General features: G+C 38.5%; 1 protein-coding gene and 1 long non-coding RNA gene across 22 annotated transcripts in view; one reads left to right on the top strand and one right to left on the bottom strand.

Moving 5' to 3' along the window:
• LOC105744676 (uncharacterized) overlaps positions 1-18,331 on the bottom strand; it is a 146,799-nt gene that overhangs the window by 88,762 nt on the left and 39,706 nt on the right. The window lies entirely within an intron of this gene.
• The window catches only part of LOC111760255 (pleckstrin homology domain-containing family M member 1-like), a 70,024-nt gene that overhangs the window by 25,575 nt on the left and 26,118 nt on the right, over positions 1-18,331 (top strand). For 11 of the 21 annotated variants that reach the window (XR_011646908.1, XR_011646906.1, XR_011646907.1 and 8 more), the window contains 2 exons: positions 230-301; positions 17,295-17,366. The exons of 1 other annotated variant lie outside the window; for it this stretch is intronic. Coding sequence is in view for 16 of the 20 variants with exons in the window: in XM_058284388.1 (XP_058140371.1) it covers positions 230-301; positions 17,295-17,366 (144 nt within the window). In the remaining 4 variants the exon portion in view is untranslated. The remainder of the gene's footprint in view (positions 1-229; positions 302-17,294; positions 17,367-18,331) is intronic. 9 more of the 21 variants (XR_011646909.1, XM_058284392.1, XM_058284391.1 and 6 more) reach the window with 2 other exon arrangements.

Here is an 18,331-nt window from a genome sequence, read left to right as displayed (position 1 = left end):
TTGGACTAATAGGAAGTTCAGTTTCTGAGATGGCCCTATCATTTGTGCCACTGATCCCATAGTATTTCTTTATTAATTGTGCAAATTTGGAAGCTGACCACTGTAGAAATTGGAAAGCTGGTGTTTTCTGCTTTTAAAATATTTCCCATGAGGTTGCCATGATTCTTTACACTTAGTCTTTTCATTCTTTTCCTACTTATTCAAGGATATGAAATGTGTTTCTTCACAGAAATTTCCGAGGAAACTCTATTTCTTACATTGATGAAAATGTATGGAAGGGATATCCCTGGGTTGAGAAACTGTGAGTATATTCTCTCCAAATCTGCCTACAGAATACTAACTGCATTGTAAGACCCTTCTTGGTCCAGAATTTTGAGGTCAATACCTCTGAGAAAAGGTATTTTCCCTCCTCTATATCCAAAATCAACCTCTACTGATTGCAACTTATGGTTATTTTACAAATATATAGGGTAGAACATCTTCAAAATAAGAAAGAGGCCATTTGAATTTGTGTTTCGTTTTACAAGTAATAGATGATTATATTCTCAATGTATACAAGTGAAATAACAGATATAGTAAAAATTCTTCTCAGCTCTTAATCCCCCACCCCTGAAATACTGTTACTCTGAGTTTGGTTTGTGTCTTTCCAGACCTTCTTTCATGCATTTGCCTACATACATATTTACAATAGGTTCATTATGCAGTCTTTTCTCTTCCCTGTATAAATTGTACCATCCTGCAACTTGTTTCTTTCACTTCCTGATGTCTTAGATTTCTTTCCTTTCCAGGATATAGAGAGTTACCCCATTCATTTAAATTCCTGCATAGTATTCCATAGTATCGATGTATCACAGTTCATTTAATGATTACTGTATTGACAGATGTTTAGAGTGTGTCCAGTAGCCTTATTACGTGCATTGCTGCAATGAACATCCTTTACGTACTTCTTTGTGAACATGGGCAGGTGTTTCTGGAGAATAGGCACCCAGAAATGAAATTGTTGGGTGAAGACTAGGTAAATATAAAAATTTAGTTGCTCTCCAATAAAACGTCCCAACACACACTCCAATCATCAGGACATGGCAGCATTCATTTCCCCACTCTTCACCACTTTATGGTCTCCATCCTTTTCCTGACCTGATGGGTTAATAAAAGTGATGCCATCTGAATCAGTATTCTCATAATTATGAGTTTAAATATCTTTAAATGTATATTTTATTTTCATCTTTATTGCCATAACATAACACAACATAACATTTCCTGTTTTAGGCACATTCAAATATACAATTCATGGTGTTGATTATATTCATAATGTTGTGCTATACTATCGCCACCATCCATTACCAAAACTTCTCCATTATCCCATATAGAACCTCTGTACCCATTAAGCATGAAGTCCCTGTTCTCCACCTCCATGCCTACCCCTTGTACCCTGAAATCTACTTCTGTCAGTATGAATTCGCATGCTATACTTATTTCATGTCAGTGAGATCATACAATATTTGTCCTTTTGTGTCTGGCTTATTTCACTCAGCATGATGCCTTCAAGGTTCATTCTTGGTGTAGCATGTATCAGAACATCCTTTGTTTTTCAGTTGCATGACATTCCATTGTATGCTGATAACACATTTTCTTTATCCATTCATTCATTGATGAACACTTAGACTGCTTTAAACTTTAGGCTCTTGTGATTAATGCAGCTATGACCATCAGTGTACGGATTCTTTCCAAGTCCCTGCTTTCAATTCTTTGGTGTATATATCTAGAAATGGGATTGCCAGATCATATGGAAATTTTGTACTTAATTTTCTGAGAAACCGCCAAACTGTTTTCCACAGAGACAGCACTATTTTACATTCCCACCAACAATGTTCAAGCATTCCTCTTTCTCTGCATCTCTGCCAAAACTTGTTTTCCATTTTTTAAAAATTAATAGGCATACAAGTGGGTGTGAAGTGGTACCTTGTGATTTGGATTTGCATTTCCCTAATGGATAATGATGCTGAGATTCTTTTCATTTACTTTTAACCACCTGTATATCTTCTTTTGAGAAATGTCTATTCAAGTCCTTGGTCCTTTTTTTAAAATTGGGTTATTTGTCTTTTTCTTATTGCGTTGTAAAAGGTTTTTTCATATATGCTGGATAGTAAACCCTTATCAGATATATAATTTCCAAATATTTTCTCCCTTTCTGGAAGTTGTCTTTTCACTTGTCCTTTGATGCACCAAAGTTTATAAATTTCATGAATTCCAATTTATTTATTTTTTCTTTTGTTGCTCATGCTTTCAGTGTAAAGTCTAAGAATCCATTACCCAACACAAAGTCCTCAAGATATTCCTCTGTTTCTTCTAGGACTTTCATGGTTTTAGTTCTTATATGTAGGTCTTTGATATATTTTGAGTTAATTTTTGGATATGGTGTAAAGGTCCACTTTCATTCTTTTGCAAGTGGATCTCCAGTGATCCCAGAACCTTTTGCTGAAGAGACCATTCTTTCCCCATTGAGTGAACTTGGCATCCTTGTCAAAAATCCATGAGTCACCATGAGTAGAAAGGCAACCAATTTGACAGCAAATAGCTGAGATCCCTCCTCAATATGGGAAAGGAGGAGGAGGAAAGGCCTTAAAAAGGTCTACCCTGGGGCCCCACGTTGTGTGTTTCTTGCCTGGAGCATGCCTGCACCCATGTCTTGTGTGTGTACTTTCCCTTTCTCTCATTTTTCAATTAAAAAACACCAATGACTCATAGATGTGAGGGTTTATTTCTGAACTCTCAGTTCTTTTCCAATGGTCTATATGCCTATCTTTATGCCAGTACCACACTATTTTGATTACTGTAGCTTTGTATTAAGTTCTGATATCAGGAAGTATGGGTACTCCAACTTTGCTCTTCTTTTTGAAAGTAGCAACCTTTGGCTTCATTGAGCCTTTCTGTTATTTGTCTACTCTTTATTTCATTTCTCTCCATTCAGATGTTCATGATTTACTTCCTTCTGCTCGGTTTGGGTTTCGTTTGCCTTCTTTTCCAGCATTCACAGCTATAAATTTCCCTCTGAATACTGCCTTTATTGCAATCCATAAGTTTGGGTATGTTTGTTTTCCTTTTCACTTGTCTCTAGAGATTTCCTAATTGCCCTGGTGATTTCTTTTTTGACCCTTTGGTCAAGAGTTTATTAATTTCTGCATATTTGTGAATTTTCCTATTCCCTCTCTGTAATTAATCTCTAGGTTTATTCCATTGTGGTTGGAGTAGATACTCTGTATGATTTCAATATTTTGATTTATTAAGACTTGTTTTGTGACCTAACAAATGATCTATCCTAAAGAAGGATCCATATGCTCTCGAGAAGAACGTGTATTCTGCTGTTGTTCCCTGAAGTGTTCTATGTGTATGTGTCTGTTAGAGCTCATTGGTTTATAGTATCAGTCAAGTCTTCTATTTATTTCCTTATTGATCTTCTCTCTAGATGTTCTATCCATTATCGAAAGTGGTGTATTGAGTTCTCCTACTATTAATGTGGAACCTTCTAATTCTCCCTTCAAAACTATCAATATTGCATCATGTATTTTGGGTCTCTGCTGTTAGGTGCATATATGTTTCAAATTGTTACATCTTCATGATGAATTGACCCTTTTATTAATATATAGTGTCCTTCTTTGTCTCTTTTAACTTAAAGTCTATTTTGCCTAGTATTAGTAGACACACTAGCTCTCTTTTAGTTATTGTTACATGGAATTTTTTTTTTTTGCCATCCTTTCACTTTTCAACTCTCATTTGTCTTTGAATTTAAGGCGTGTCTCTTATGAACAGCATATACTGGGGTCCAGCTTTTTTTATACCCATTCTTCCAGTCTCTGCCTTTTAGCTGGAGAATTTCACTCATTCATATTTAAAGTAACTACAGAGAATGCAGGTCTTTCTTCTGTCATTTTGCTATTTTCATTTTTCTAAGTCTCATACATTTTTGTCCCTCATGTCTTCCATTACTGCCTATTTTTGTATTTAATTGTTCTTTTGTAGTGACACATTTAGAGTCCCTTATTTCCTTTTGGATATATTTTTCAGATGTTTTTTGTGGTTGCTGTGGGCTTAAATTTAACATTTTAATCTATAAAATCTCGTTTATGGAATACCAACTTTGATAGCATACGCAAACTATGTTCTTGTACCTCTCTGTCCCCTGTCTTTGTGTTGTTCTTGTCTTTATAAAGTATGTGACAAAGGTATAGATGCATCATTACTTTTTATGCATTTATATTTTAGAACCTGGAAGAAGTGAAAAGTTGAGTTACAAATCAAAAATAGTATTAGTATTTATAATTCCCCCTATATTTACTTTTATATTTACTTTTACCAGAGGTCTTTATTTATTTATTTTTTTTCAAATTTTAAGGTCAGTTTATTAAGTTCAATGTTGAAAGTTATCAGAAAAGTATTCTCCTGAAAATCATTTTTTCTTAGAATAAAAGAAAGGAAAATCAAAACTCTCTCAGCAGATGCTGTGGCAGTCAAGCATCTCTGCAGATAGGGACAGTTTATCAGTCAGTCGAGTCACTCTCTGGGTTGGCAGGATTAGAGTCTGGGTCATTTTCATCATCCTCCAGCTCCAAATCATCCATTTCCTGGAATAAAGATTCATTTACCTCCATGTTGTTTCCAGCATCCTCCAAGAATAGATATCGGACATGTCAAGATTATGACAGATGTTTCAGATACCTGCTTCCCACTTAATTAATTTTTTCCTGCTTGTTCTTCTTTTATTCATTTCTGTTTTAAAATTATTTTAAAATTTCCCCCTTTTTTAAAAATTAAAAAAAATTTTTATTATTTATTTCTCTCCCCTTCCCCCCTCCCCATTGTCTGCTCTCTTTGTCCTTTCCTTGTGTGTTCTTCTGTGTCTGCTTGCATTCTTATCAGATGGCACTGGGAATCTGTGTCTCTTTTTGTTGGGTTATCTTGCTGTATCAGCTCTCTGTGTGTGTGGCACTACTCTTGGTCAGGCTGTGCTTTTCTCACATTGGGTGGCTCTCCTTGCATGGTGCACTCCTTGCATGTGGTACTCCCCAGCACGGGGGACACCCCTGCGTGGCACAGCACTCCTTGCACGTGGCAGCACTGCATGTGGGCCAGCTCACCACACAGGTCAGGAGGCTCTGGGTACAGAACCCTGGACCTCCTATATAGTAGGTGGACGATCTATCAGTTGAGACACATCCACTTCCCTCATTCATTTCTTTTTAATCTCTAAGAGCTCTGCATCATACTTGACCTTCCAACTTAAGAAATTCTCAATTGTGATAGGAGTGCCAAGAAATAATTGCTTTTCAGCTTCTTCTGCTGCTTTTTCTTTTTGTTTCTTTTCTTCTCTTCTAGTTTTTACTTGACCTACTATTTCATTTATTTTTTCTTGCACAGTAGACACTAAAGTAAATATCTTACCATATTAAGATTTTCTTCTCCCCATAATGCTAATAATTTTAAAACATCTGTGACATCATTATTGTCTAGATTTTCCTGGGAGAATATTTCATAAAGGAGAGCTTAACCTGGGTGTTTTTCACTATATGTAAACTTCAGTGTAGTCTGGACAGTTAAGACACAATAGTTTGATGTGCATAACTTAAAATGTCAAGTATAGAGAAATAACATATCTGGCGAATCAGTCCTTAATTTACAATGTGCCATTTAATAATAGCATCATTTTCTCCAGCCTTGGATGTCACAGTAATGATAAAGCTGGGTGGAATTTCTGATAATACTGTGAAGGAGTCGGGGTAGATGGACTCCAGAGCTTCCAGCTCATTGCACTGCTTCTTGCCATAATCTGTCATCATGACCCTCACCTCAGCCCATGGATTGCCCACACTGCGAGATGGCGCCGTACAGCCAAGACAGCAGCTGCGCCAGGAGCAGACCGCCACCCAGGAGGCTCTTTATTTCTTTTTGCAGCCTCTGTTTAGTGTTTAGTGTTCTTGACTTTCAACCTGAGGAACTCCCATTAGCATTGATTGTAAGGCAAGTCTAGTGGTCATGAACTGTTTCAACTTAGTTTATCTGGGAATGTCTTGATCTCTCCCTCATTTTTTTTAAGGAGGTACTGGGAATTGAACCCAGGGCCTCATATATGGGAAGCAGGTGCTCAACCATTGAGCTACACCCACTCCCTCTCCTTCATTTTTGAAAGTCATTTTCTCCAGATATAGAATTCCTGATTGGCAACTATTTTCTTTCAGCATTTTGAATGTCATTCCACTGCCTTCTTGCTTTCAAGAAGAGATGACAAATTGTCACTTAATCTTATTGAGGCTTCCTTGTACTAATGTATTTCCTCTCTCTGCAGGATATTCTCTTTTTCTTTGGCATTTGATAATGTGTCTGGATGTGGATCTCTTTGAGTTTATCCTGTTGGGAGTTTGTGGAGCTTCTGGGATGTGTATATTCATTCCTTTAGTTAAGGTGGGGAAGTTTTCAGCCATTACTTCTTTGAATATTCTTTCTGCCCCTTTCTCTCTTGCTTCCCCTTCTGGGCCTTCCATAATGTATTTATTGGTATGCTTGGTAGTGCCCCATGAATCTCTTAGGCTCTGTTCACTTTTCTTCATTCTTTTTGCTGCTTCTTCTTCAGATGAAATCACTTAAATTGTCTTATCTTCAAGTTCACTGATTCTTTCTTCCTACAGGTCCAATCTGCTGTTGAGCCCCTCTGGGAATTTTTTGTATCAGTTAGTGGCTCTTCAGCTCTAGATTTGTTTGGTTCCTTTTTTATCATTTCTATCTCTTTATTGAAATTCTCTGTTGTGTCATGTATCTTTTTCCATATATGCTTTAGTTCCTTGTGTTTTAACTCTTTAAGCATATTTAAGACCACCTTTTTTGGAAGTGGCTGTGGCTCAATCAGTTGGGCTCCCATCTACTATATGGGAGGCCCTGGGTTTGCATCCCACAGCCTCCTTGTGAAGGCAAAGCTGGCCCATGTGCCTCAGAGAGCTGATGGTCCCTGTGCCATGGAGAGCTGATACAGCAAGATAACACAACAAAAAGGGAGACAAGCAGACACAGAAAAATGGGCAGCGAATGGACACAGAGAAAAAACAAACAAAAACAAGCCACAAAATAAGGGAAATAAACAAACAAACAAACAAACAAACAAACTTTTCTTTAAAAGAAAAAGACCACTTTTTAAAAGTCAGTCTCTGGTATGTCCAAAGTCTAGTCTTCTTCACTGATGGTTTCTGATGTTTTATCTTGTCCTTTGGATGAGCCATCATTCTTATTTCTTTATATGCATTTCAACCTATTTGCACACTGTACATTTTAATATTTTAATGTGTTACCTCTAGAATTTAATCCCTGAGGTGTCTCTTCCTTACGTTTGTATCCAGTTAGTGATATGACAGATTTTCTTGAATGCCAGGATCTAACAAACATGAACAAACCAAAATACCTTTCAAAGTCTTTGCAGATTGGCTCTTTGCTGGCTGGTTCTCCTTCAGAGCTTAGTCCTTCTAAAGGTGAACCTAAAGAACAAAGCAAGGCAAAAGCTTAGGGCCCTCTATGGTTTTTTCTGAGCATGTGTCTTGTCCTGGGTATGCACTCTTGGCCTTAGGAGTTCCCCCATTTACACAGATCTCAATGCCCCATTTTCTCCTTATGAAGTAGTCAATCCTCCTGGTTCTTGGCACTCTATTGTATGCTGTAAGACTGGTAATCCTTTGCACCAAAATGCTGTGATTTTATCATTTCTTACACTGATTAAGCTGCCTGTAAGCTGCTTCAGTGTGTAGGACAAGTTCTGGGAAGGCAAGCCGGAGATGAGTGTCCTGGTTCAGTCCTTAGGCTGCCACCGGATATATTGATACAAACATACATGCACCCCAGTATATGCATAAGGATTACACAGCTTCCTTTGAAACCAGGACCAGAATCTGCACTGAGCGCACAGGCTGGCTCCACAGAGTGCTGGGGAGGGAGCATGAGGGAAGAGCTAATGATCGTGCCTTGAGGTTTTCCCACTGTTCTTAAGTTGCCTTTTTCTTGATTCAGTACTTGCCCAATTACTGCAACTCTTTAACTGATTTTCAGAGCTCTGAGAAAGATGGTTCTACCTGTTTTTGCTAGTTGTCTGAAGACTCTGTGGGGGTATGGAACTCTAGAGTGTCTCTCTCTCTCTCATCTTGGGACATCAGTCCTTCACCTTTAAATGTTTACTGACCATTTATATTTCTTCTATGAATTGTCCTTTGCCCATTTTACTGTTCAAATGTTTATCATTTTCTTATTGATTTGTAAGTCTGTTTAGACAAACAGGTGATTTTGGAGAAATACATACATTCAAGATAATTAACAAACATTTTTCATGATAATTTGTGTATCATACCATTAGTTCAACTTGAATAGATAAGTCACAAATTATTTTTGAATTAAAAATAAAATACCTAGGGAGCTGATGTAAGTCAGTGATGGAGCACCGGCTTCCCACATATAAGGTCAATCCCCGGCCCAGTACCTAAAAAAAAAAAACAAAAGACTCAATAGCCGTAGGAATCTAAGAGGATTTGTGACATCATTAAAATAGATACACTGTTAGTTTGATATCCTAGTGATAAGGGAAGAAATGGTAGAACCTGACTGTTTATTTGGAAATTCTTAAAAACTACATATATTTTCTATTTCTCACTGAGAATATCCAGTTTGGAGATTTTATTTCCCCAACTTGTAATAAAAATTCAAATCATTTGGCACAAGAAGTAGGTAACATTAATTTCCTCTGGGAAATGAAGAAGGGGTAGACTGAGAGACAGGGATGTGAAGGAAATTTTCAACTATCAGCTGTGCACCTTTTGAATTTTGAATTATATGAATATATATTACATAGATTTTAAAAATAAATTTAAAATTATTTTTTAAAAATTATGTAGTTGGAAGTTTATACACTGTAACATGAGTTTGATGAAGGTTTGCAAATTTCTGTCAACTTGAGATTTATACTTTTGAAGGCAGAGGTTCTTAACTTAGGGTCCGTGGGTTCCTGGGGCAGGCTTTCTTAACTATTTTTTTGCCTTATAACTCTTTGGTAATCTACAGAAGCCTGTAGCTCTCTTCTTGGAATACTGTTTTTAAATGCATAGGATAAAATACATAGGAAAGCAAAGAAACCAATTAGATTGAAATACAGTTTCAAAATATTTTAAAAAATAAATTAGTAAAATGGTAATAGATATAGTTCTTATAACACATTAAATAACAATAGATACTGGTGGGTATAATGACTTATACTTTCAAATTAGTGGTGAGAACCAGTGATAAAAATTTTGAGATCTGCAACATATATAAGGTGATATGAAAATATCTGTGATTTCTAATGGTGACAAAATAAACTATATGCTAATCTACTGTATTGCCTACATTCGTAGTGGAAGAAAATGTTAAATTTTTGTTAGAGGTTTGTGAAAATAGAGATGTAATTTTTTTTTTCCCCCATCAAAGTTCACTCCCTGAATTCTACCCATTCTATTCATCGACCTCTGCCCTAAAGGGCTGATCCACAAATGGAAGTTACATGCACATTTTTTTTTCATTTATTCATGAAAGTACATTTTCTGGGAAAAGGGTCCATAGCTTTTTTGAAATTCTTACAGGGTTCTTATATCATAAAAGAGTGAGTCACAAATGTAGGGGAGAAGAAAGACATTTTGTTTCCTGCAAAGCTGTACTTATTCTCCTGAGTGTTAATAAATGATGATTTTTAAAATAAAAGTTAGTGTAGCTGACACTTCACTCATTCGACATTTATGGCACATCTGTTCTGGGTGCTGAGGATCCAGGGCAGGATCAAACCGAATATCCCCACTCTCAAGGAGTTTACAAATATATATAATAGACAAATAAGTATATAAATACAAAAGATAGATGATATAATGTCCAGGACTGATCATCGCTATGGAGAGCTAGAAAGCAGGTGAAGGAGGATAAATCAATTTGGAAATAGCCATATATAGTTAAGTACAAAAACGAAACCCTGAGCCCTCTTAATTTCCTAAAACTTACAGAGGTGGTAAGAAGGATAATTGGGTTAAGAATGAATATTTTTGGCGGCGGACTTGGCCCAGTGGTTAGGGCGACCATCTACCACATGGGAGGTCTGCGGTTCAAAGCCCGGGCCTCCTTGACCCATGTGGAGCTGGCCCATGCACAGTGCTGATGCACACAAGGAGTGCCCTGCCACGCAGGGGTGTCCCTGCATAGGGGAGCTCCACGCACAAGGAGTGCGCCCCATAAGGAGAGCTGCCCAGCGCAAAGGAAAGTTCAACTTGTCCAGGAATGGCACCACACACACGGAGAGCTGACACAACAAGATGACACAACAAAAAGGGACACAGATCCCCGTACCACTGACAACAACAGAAGCAGACAAAGAACAACACACAGCAAACAGACACAGAAAACAGACAACTGGGGTGGGGGGAGAGAAGGGAAGGAAGAAAAAAAAAGAATGAATATTTTAAAAATCAGAGGATTTCCTTGGTGAAAGGAAACCTGGTCAGAAGTTAAACATGGCAGTTTCTTAAATTTTTTTTCTTATTTCCCCCCAAACCCCCTTCCATTGTCTGCTCTCAGTGTCCATTCACTGTGTGTTCTACTGTGTCTGTTGTATTCTCATTAGGTGGCTCCGGGAACCCATCCTCAGACCTTCAGGAGTGGGAGAGTGGTGACTATTCTCTTGCTCCACCTCAGCTCCCAAGTTCTCTGTGTCTCATAGTGTCCCTTCTCTGTGTCTCTTTTTTGTTGCTTCATCTTGCTACATCAGCTCTCTGTGTGGGTGGCACCACTCCTAGACAGTCTGCTCTCCTGCGCAGGGCTGCACTCCTCGTGTGGGGGGCCGCTCCTTGCACAGGGGCATCCCTGTGCAGGGTAACACTCCTTGCACGTGGCAGCACTCCATGTGGGCCAGCTCACCCCACGTGCCAGGAGGCCCTGGATATCGAATCCTGGATCTCATATATGGTAGGCAGAAGCTTTATTCATTGAGCCATATCCACTTCCTTGCTTCTTAAATTTTAATTCAAGCCTGGTTTTGATATTTTTATACTTTGAGAACATTTTATACCTGGGTTTAATTGATTCCTTATTGTTTTTAAATTTTTGCTTAAATCAAAAATGAATATTTGGAGTTCAACAGATTGTGGTACTTCATTCCAGTTGGTTCCTTATTTGAAGCTCCTTTTTGGGGATATTTTGGTGTCTGATGCACTTTTCAGTCTAAATGTTCCTTCTAGGTATAATTTCATAACATTATTTTTTAAAATTTTATTAAACTGTCATTCAAACAACTTCACACAAACATACACACAAACCCCATTAATTTAAAATACAGCAGGAGAGGGTGGGGAAAATGGGAATCCCCTCTATTTTTTATGTAACAGTTACATAATCTAAAGTTTCTTTAAAAGTTAAAAAAATAAAAAAATACATTAGTAATGAGATGGTTAGGCTATTGTTTCAACTTGGTCATGTAATTGTGCCCAGTTGTTTGGTCAAGCAAGCACTGGGCTAACTGTAATACAAGGGCATTTATGGACTTTAGTCACCATTGACTTGACTCAGTGATAAATCATAGATAGCTGGTTATAATTACATCAGTCAGGGACTGCCATCAGCAATGAGTGATGCTTAACCCAATCAGTCGAATGCCTTAAAAAGGGAAGTGACTCCAGCATTGAGAGAATTTCCCAGCTCATCCTTGGACAGCCAACATCTCCCAGAACTCGTCAAGAACCTTCACTGGGCTTTCATTGCGGCCCCTGGCTGCAGCCTGCCTGCGGAACCTGGACTCGTACATGCCCACGGCTGTGTGAGAGACTCTTATAGAGTCGCATACTATTGACAGATACCCCTTGTTGATTCTGTTTCCCTAGAGAACCTTGACTAATACAATTGATTATTTTAATTAAATACATTCTCTTTAGTTTTTTCCATGCCCCAACATGCTATTCAAATTCTTTAACCAAACATTCTGAAATGAGCACCAGACGACCAGAGAAGACACTGGCCGTAAACAGCTAAGGATCAACTCTGCTCTTCTCTGCCCTTATTGAATCCTTGTCAGTGTTAATAGTTTGTAAACTTAGTAGTAGTATAAACAAGTTTCATTTTTTGTCTTAATTTTTTTCATTTTACTGTCATATCCTGTGACCTTTTGTGTGTCACCTCTTTTAGTTTGTTTCCTGTCTGCTAAAACAAATACCATGCAAGGGGTTGACTTAAACAAGGGGAATTTATTGGTTCACAGTTTTGAGGCTAAGAGAAGTCACAAATCAAAGCATCATCAAAGCAGTGCCTTCTCCCAGAGGACTGTGGTATTCTGAGGCTGGCTGCCAGTCATCCTTGGCCCTTGGCTTTTCTCTCACAGGGCAATGCACATGTTGGCTTCTTTGGGTTCTGTTGGCTTCTGGCTTCTCCCTGTGCCTTTTTATTTGTCTGAATTTCATTCTGTTTATAAAGGACTCCAGTAATAGGATTCAGACCCATCCTGATTCAGTTGGGTGACACCTTAACCGAAGTAAGGTCATCAAAGTTCCCATTTACAATTAGTTCATACCTTTAGAAATGGATTAAGATGAAGAATATGTTTTTCTGGGGTATAGAGCTGCAAGCCACCACATCATCTATAGTGTCCACTTACAGCTTTTGTCATGTGATGTAGAGGGTTGGAGTTTTTTTTCCAAATTTTACAGTTATGAAGATTACTATAAACACCATTGGTCATACTTTTTCCTTTCTGCATCATTTCCATGAAAATATGAGACCATTAACTCCTTGAGGTGAGAAGGTGAATCAATCCCAGCATCGCCGGGTGACCGTTCCCCTTGCACACATATTCTGACCATCACTACTATTCCTTCTAATGTAGTGACTTTCAAACTGAGGTCAGGGTCTCTGATGCATCCTCAGGACTCCAAGAGTTTTTTTTTATGAGAATTTAAGCGCGTAAGGAGTGCCGTGCCACACAGGGGTGTCCCCCGCGTAGGGGAGCCCCACACGCAAGGAGTGCACCCATAAGGAGAGCCGCCCAGCGTGAAGGAGGGAGCAGCCTGCCGAGGAATGGCGCCGCCCACACTTCCTGTGCCGCTGACGACAACAGAAGCGGACAAAGAAACAAGACGCAGCAAAAAGACACAGAAAACAGACAACCAGGGGAGGGGAGGGGAATTAAATAAATAAAAATGAATCTTTAAAAAAAAAAATTTTCCATTTTTATTTTAACAATAATTGTTAAATGTATGTACCCACATTCTGGATGAGCTGAACCATCTTATAAGAGAATGCCCTTGATTTCAGTGGCATAGTTTCCAGGTAGTAAAATTTCAATTATCATAAACTATGAGAAAAGAATTGAGATGAGATTAATGTAAATATGTTGCCAACAGACATGGTGAAGGAAGCCAGAATGTTTCAAATATCAAAGGATACAGAACTTGATGCAAATAGTTTCACAAAACAACATAGCATGTTCTCAGATCCTAGATAACTTTTACTGGTCCTGCCAGCAAGGAAAGCGCAACAGAGATCTACCTTTAACATCCTGTAGGGTTTCTTCTATACTCCTGACTCTCTGCCACTCCCTTAGCTCACTGTTTAGGAGATGCTGGCTATGTGACTGCCTGGTCGTCAGGTTCAGGAAACGCTCCCAGCCTATCCCTGGCCTTTACTTTGATACTCGGTGAAGCAGAGGACATAACATTCCTCTGCAGACCCTGGCATCAGGCTAATCTAGGGACCATTCCTGTTCCCTTCTGCTGCATTCTGCAGAAATCATTGGCTGGATCTGACAGTTTTCTAGCTTATTCTTTACCTGGCCTTTCTACTGTTCATATGGTAAGACTTTTGTTTCAATGATAATACTTTCCATTTGTGTCATCTTTAGTTGATTATTTTTAATGGGTGTAATATCTACTCACATTTCTCTAAGGATATTAATTCTGCTTATTCTAAAGTCCTCTTGTGCTTTCTCTGTTAACTCTAATTCCTTGTCTGTTATAAACTCTTGTTTGAGTGTCTCATCTGCCCATAATGGACTAGGCTTTCGCAAGTTGTTTGGTCACTCCTGAGTGTACTTGCTCTTTGTAGTTGATATTCTGCTGCTTCTGTTTTCCAGCTCTAGAAGTGAGGGGAAATGAGCTGCTGGGGCTTGTAATCCAGCTGGCTTTCCCCTGAGAATCTTCCCTTTTGGAAGAGGCATGTAGAGTTGATGTGCCATCTGCTGCTCTTCTTACAGTACCCCAACCAATCACCCTGTAGGTGGCCCCAGGTCATTTCTGGTAGGGGAGCCTTTGTGAAGCTACTCCCATGCCCTGCAGAGCTGAGGCTGGGATTTTTTAATTATATCTTTTCTGTCACTCTTGAAGATTTGGTGGATTTTTTGGGTGTAGAGACTTTGGGATGTTTTTAATCTGCCAATTTGAAATAGCATAAATTCTTAGGAAAACTTTGTATCCCTATTATATCCTAAAGAGATTTGAGGCAAATGTGTCCTAGGATGCAAGTACAAGAATGCCCATAGCAACAAAACTAGAAATATTTCAGTATCCAGCCGTAGATTGAGTAAATAAATTGGTGTAGTCATACAGTGACTATTATAAAGCATCACTGTCCCGTAGAAATATAATATAAGGCCATATGTGGAACCTTAAATTTTCTAATAGTCACTTAAAAACTCAAGGTAAGATGAAACTGGTGAAGTAAATGTTAATAATATATTTTATTTAACCCTTATATCCAAAATATTATCATTTCAACATGTAATCAATATAAATATTATTAATGAGCTATTCTACGTTCTTTTGAGGGGGGGGCGTGGGCAGGGGTTAAACCTGGGACTTGGTATGTGGGAAGCCAGAGCTCAACCATTGAGCCACATTTGCCCCCCCTGAGTTGGTTTTTCGCATTTTTTTTAAGATTTATTTTATTTATTTCTCTTCCCTTCCTGTGTTGTCTGCTCTCTGTCCATTCACTGTGTGTTCTTCTGCCTCTGCTTGGATTATCTGGCAGCACTGGGAAACTTTGTCTCTTTTTTCTTGTTGTTGCATCATCTTGCTGATGACACCTCTCCCTGTGTGCAGTGCCACTCCTGGGCAGGCTGAGCTTTTATCATGCGCAGTGGCTCTCCTTGTGGGGCACACTCCTTGCATGAGGACACCCCTATGCAGGGGCACCCCTACATGGCAGGGCACTCCATGCGTACCACAGCACTGCACATGGGCCAGTTTACACATGGGCCAGGAGGCCCTGGGGATCGAACCCTGGACCCTCCATATGGTAGATGGACACTCTATCAGTTGACCCACATCCGCTTTGCTTGTTTTGTTTTTTGGTGAGTTAGGCCAGTACTTTATTAAGGTAGAGAGGGAAGAGAAATGAGAGAAAATAACAGATCATGGGTCCCAGGTAGAGAAGAAGGCTGAAAAGTGATAAAGCATGCTGGTTTACAGATTATAATTCCCCATTATAGATTATAAATGCCCAGGTTTTACTTGCATGGCAAGCATGGCAGGGTAAAAACAACGAGAGCAGAGCACAGAAGGCAAGAACAGGGGCCCAAGGACAAGAGGGCTTTTCTTTTGTTTTGCTTGTTGTTTGTTTTTGCAGGAGGCACCAGAGACCAAACCCAGGACCCTCCCATCTGGGAGGCGGGCACTCAACCACTTGAGCTACTTCCGGTCCCTCTACATTCTTTTTTTTTTTTTTTAGATTTATTTATTATTTATTTAATTCCCCCCCCTCCCCTGGTTGTCTGTTCTTGGTGTCTATTTGCTGCGTCTTGTTTCTTTGTCCACTTCTGTTGTCGTCAGCGGCACAGGAAGTGTGGGCGGCACCATTCCTGTGCAGGCTGCTCTTTCTTTTCACGCTGGGCGGCTCTCCTCACGAGCGCACTCCTTGCGCGTGGGGCTCCCCTATGCGGGGGACACCCCTGCGTAGCAGGGCACTCCTTGCGTGCATCAGCACTTCGTATGGGCCAGCTCCACACGGGTCAAGGAGGCCCGTGGTTTGAACCGCGGGCCTCCCATGTGGTAGACGGACGCCCTAACCACTGGGCCAAAGTCTGTTTCCCTCTACATTCTTTATTACATTGTTTTCAAAGTATCCATAATATTACCATTACTCTGTGTAATCAATATAAAAATATTGATAGAGTTTACATTGTTTTTTCCATGTTTTCTTTGAAATCATCATTTGTTTGCTAAATTTTCATCATAGAACTTCTGTATTTATTGACATTTCATAAAATTTATAGTTGAAAAAGTAGCATTGCATATCCAAGTTACTCCAAACATACTCAGAGGTTTTCCAATAACTGAATTATCAGTGTTTTAATTTAAATTTAAAAATAATTAAAATAAATAAGATTAAAAGTTCCATTCCTTAGCTACACTAAGCACTCAATAGTCACATGTGTCTAGTGCTTACCTTATTGGACATTCAGCATTAAGGCACTGAAGTGAACCAACCTCAGCTATACTTGCAGCAACATTATTTTACAAACATTTTGTTGAGAGAAAATAATACGTTCCATTGCAAGTGAATGTACTCAACATTATTGAGATAGAAAATAATGCATATAATACAATTCCATTTATTTAAAGTTCAAAAGGCAGAACTAAACTCTGTTGTTTATTATTGACACTTAATAGGTAAAACTATATTTTAAAAACAAGGAAATAAAAAATCAGGATTGTGATTACTTCCAGGGGTCAGAGAAAGGGTTGTGACTAGAAAGGGGCACCCTGGGAGCACTATAATTATTAAACCTAACATTTATGTTATATGCAGTCTATGCACATCTTAGTTCTCAAAAAAAGTTTTAATGGGGAAAAAAGTCAGATGGCTTCGCTTGCAGCTCTAACATAGCTCCACATTAGACTTCTACGATGAGGTGTGAGGAAAGAAAGGAGGAAATGGCAGTTCTGCAGATCTTGGTGCTACCCAGAGTTGCGTTCTAACAGGGGCTTTGTAATGTAGAGTGCTAGGCATTAACTACAGGATTTGGCGGGAAGCGCAGGTGGAGTAAGTGTGTTTTTCACAGGTGGAGGGAGGAGCACCGAGGGGGACCCAAAGGAGGGCATGAGAAGAAAGGGTTGAATAAAAACAGAGCAGAGATCGCATCCCTAAATTAAATAAGAACTAGAATATTTTGGTGGCAACATTACCCAGGTTTCCCCCGTATATGGGAGTTAGTGCTGTGCAGCAAATAGTTATAGTTCGCATTTTAATCCAGAAATAACCTTTTCATTTTCCAGAATTCTCAGTGACAATAATTTGAGCGAATTACGTAAGGATTCATTTGAAGGCCTGCTATCCCTCCAATATTTGTAAGTTAGTTAGTTAATCATACATTATCCATATAATGAATAAGGGGTGTGAATTCGATAATCTCTAAAATTTCTTCCAGCAATAAAATCCTACAGTTCTGTAAATCTATAGGGTCCCAGCCCATCTCTAGCATTCAGTACCTCCTTTGCATTTTCAATTTTCAATTTTAATTATATAGACAGGATACAAATAGAAGGAAATTTCAGTTGTAGAGGGAAATTGGTAAGGAGATCTGAGTAATTCTAGACACCCATATGAACCTTCATTTATAAGTCCATATAACATGTTTATATTCAGTCTATGGCCCACAGAGCAAATCTGGTACATGGTCTATCTTTATAAAGTCTGTAAGCTAAGAATGGTTTTTATATTTTTAAAGAGTTATAAAAGAAAAAAGAAAAGTAAGAAAAGAGACCATATATGGCCTGCAAAGCCTACCGTATTTACTATCTGGTTTTTATAGAAAATGTTTGAAAAAGTTGGTTTAGTAAATGAGAGGAATTAAGGTTAACCTAAGATTTTGCTTAAATGACAAGAAAATCCAGAACACATACTTAATTTGAATGCCATTAACCCAGAATTTTTGATAGTTTAATCTGAATTAAATCAACATTTAAATATTAAATATTTACTTAAGCAGATGAATTATGTAAACAATGTTATCAAGAGCATATTTAGTTACCAAGAGAAAAGGCTGGTGTTAAGGATTTCAATGCAGGAATTGTTATATTGTATAACAAACTGATGTTTAAATGACAGTTAAATGGTATAGCTAGAAATGTTTCACTAAGTAAGCCTATCAGAAATGCTCCTAACTACTAATTACAAAATAAAAATCTCTATAGCCCTGTTGCTAAGGAGGGAACACCTGCCTAGCAATTTATATCTATTCAGAGGTAAGGAGAGACGATGAGCTTTGCTATAAAAGTGTGATTTTTATCTTTGTGCAGTCCAGAACTTATTA

The sequence above is a fragment of the Dasypus novemcinctus genome, chromosome 21 (assembly GCF_030445035.2).
Source record: "Dasypus novemcinctus isolate mDasNov1 chromosome 21, mDasNov1.1.hap2, whole genome shotgun sequence".
In the NCBI taxonomy this organism is placed as follows: domain Eukaryota; kingdom Metazoa; phylum Chordata; class Mammalia; order Cingulata; family Dasypodidae; genus Dasypus; species Dasypus novemcinctus.
The sequence above is the reverse complement of the archived record's forward strand: the minus strand, read 5'-3'. Positions and strand labels throughout refer to the sequence as shown.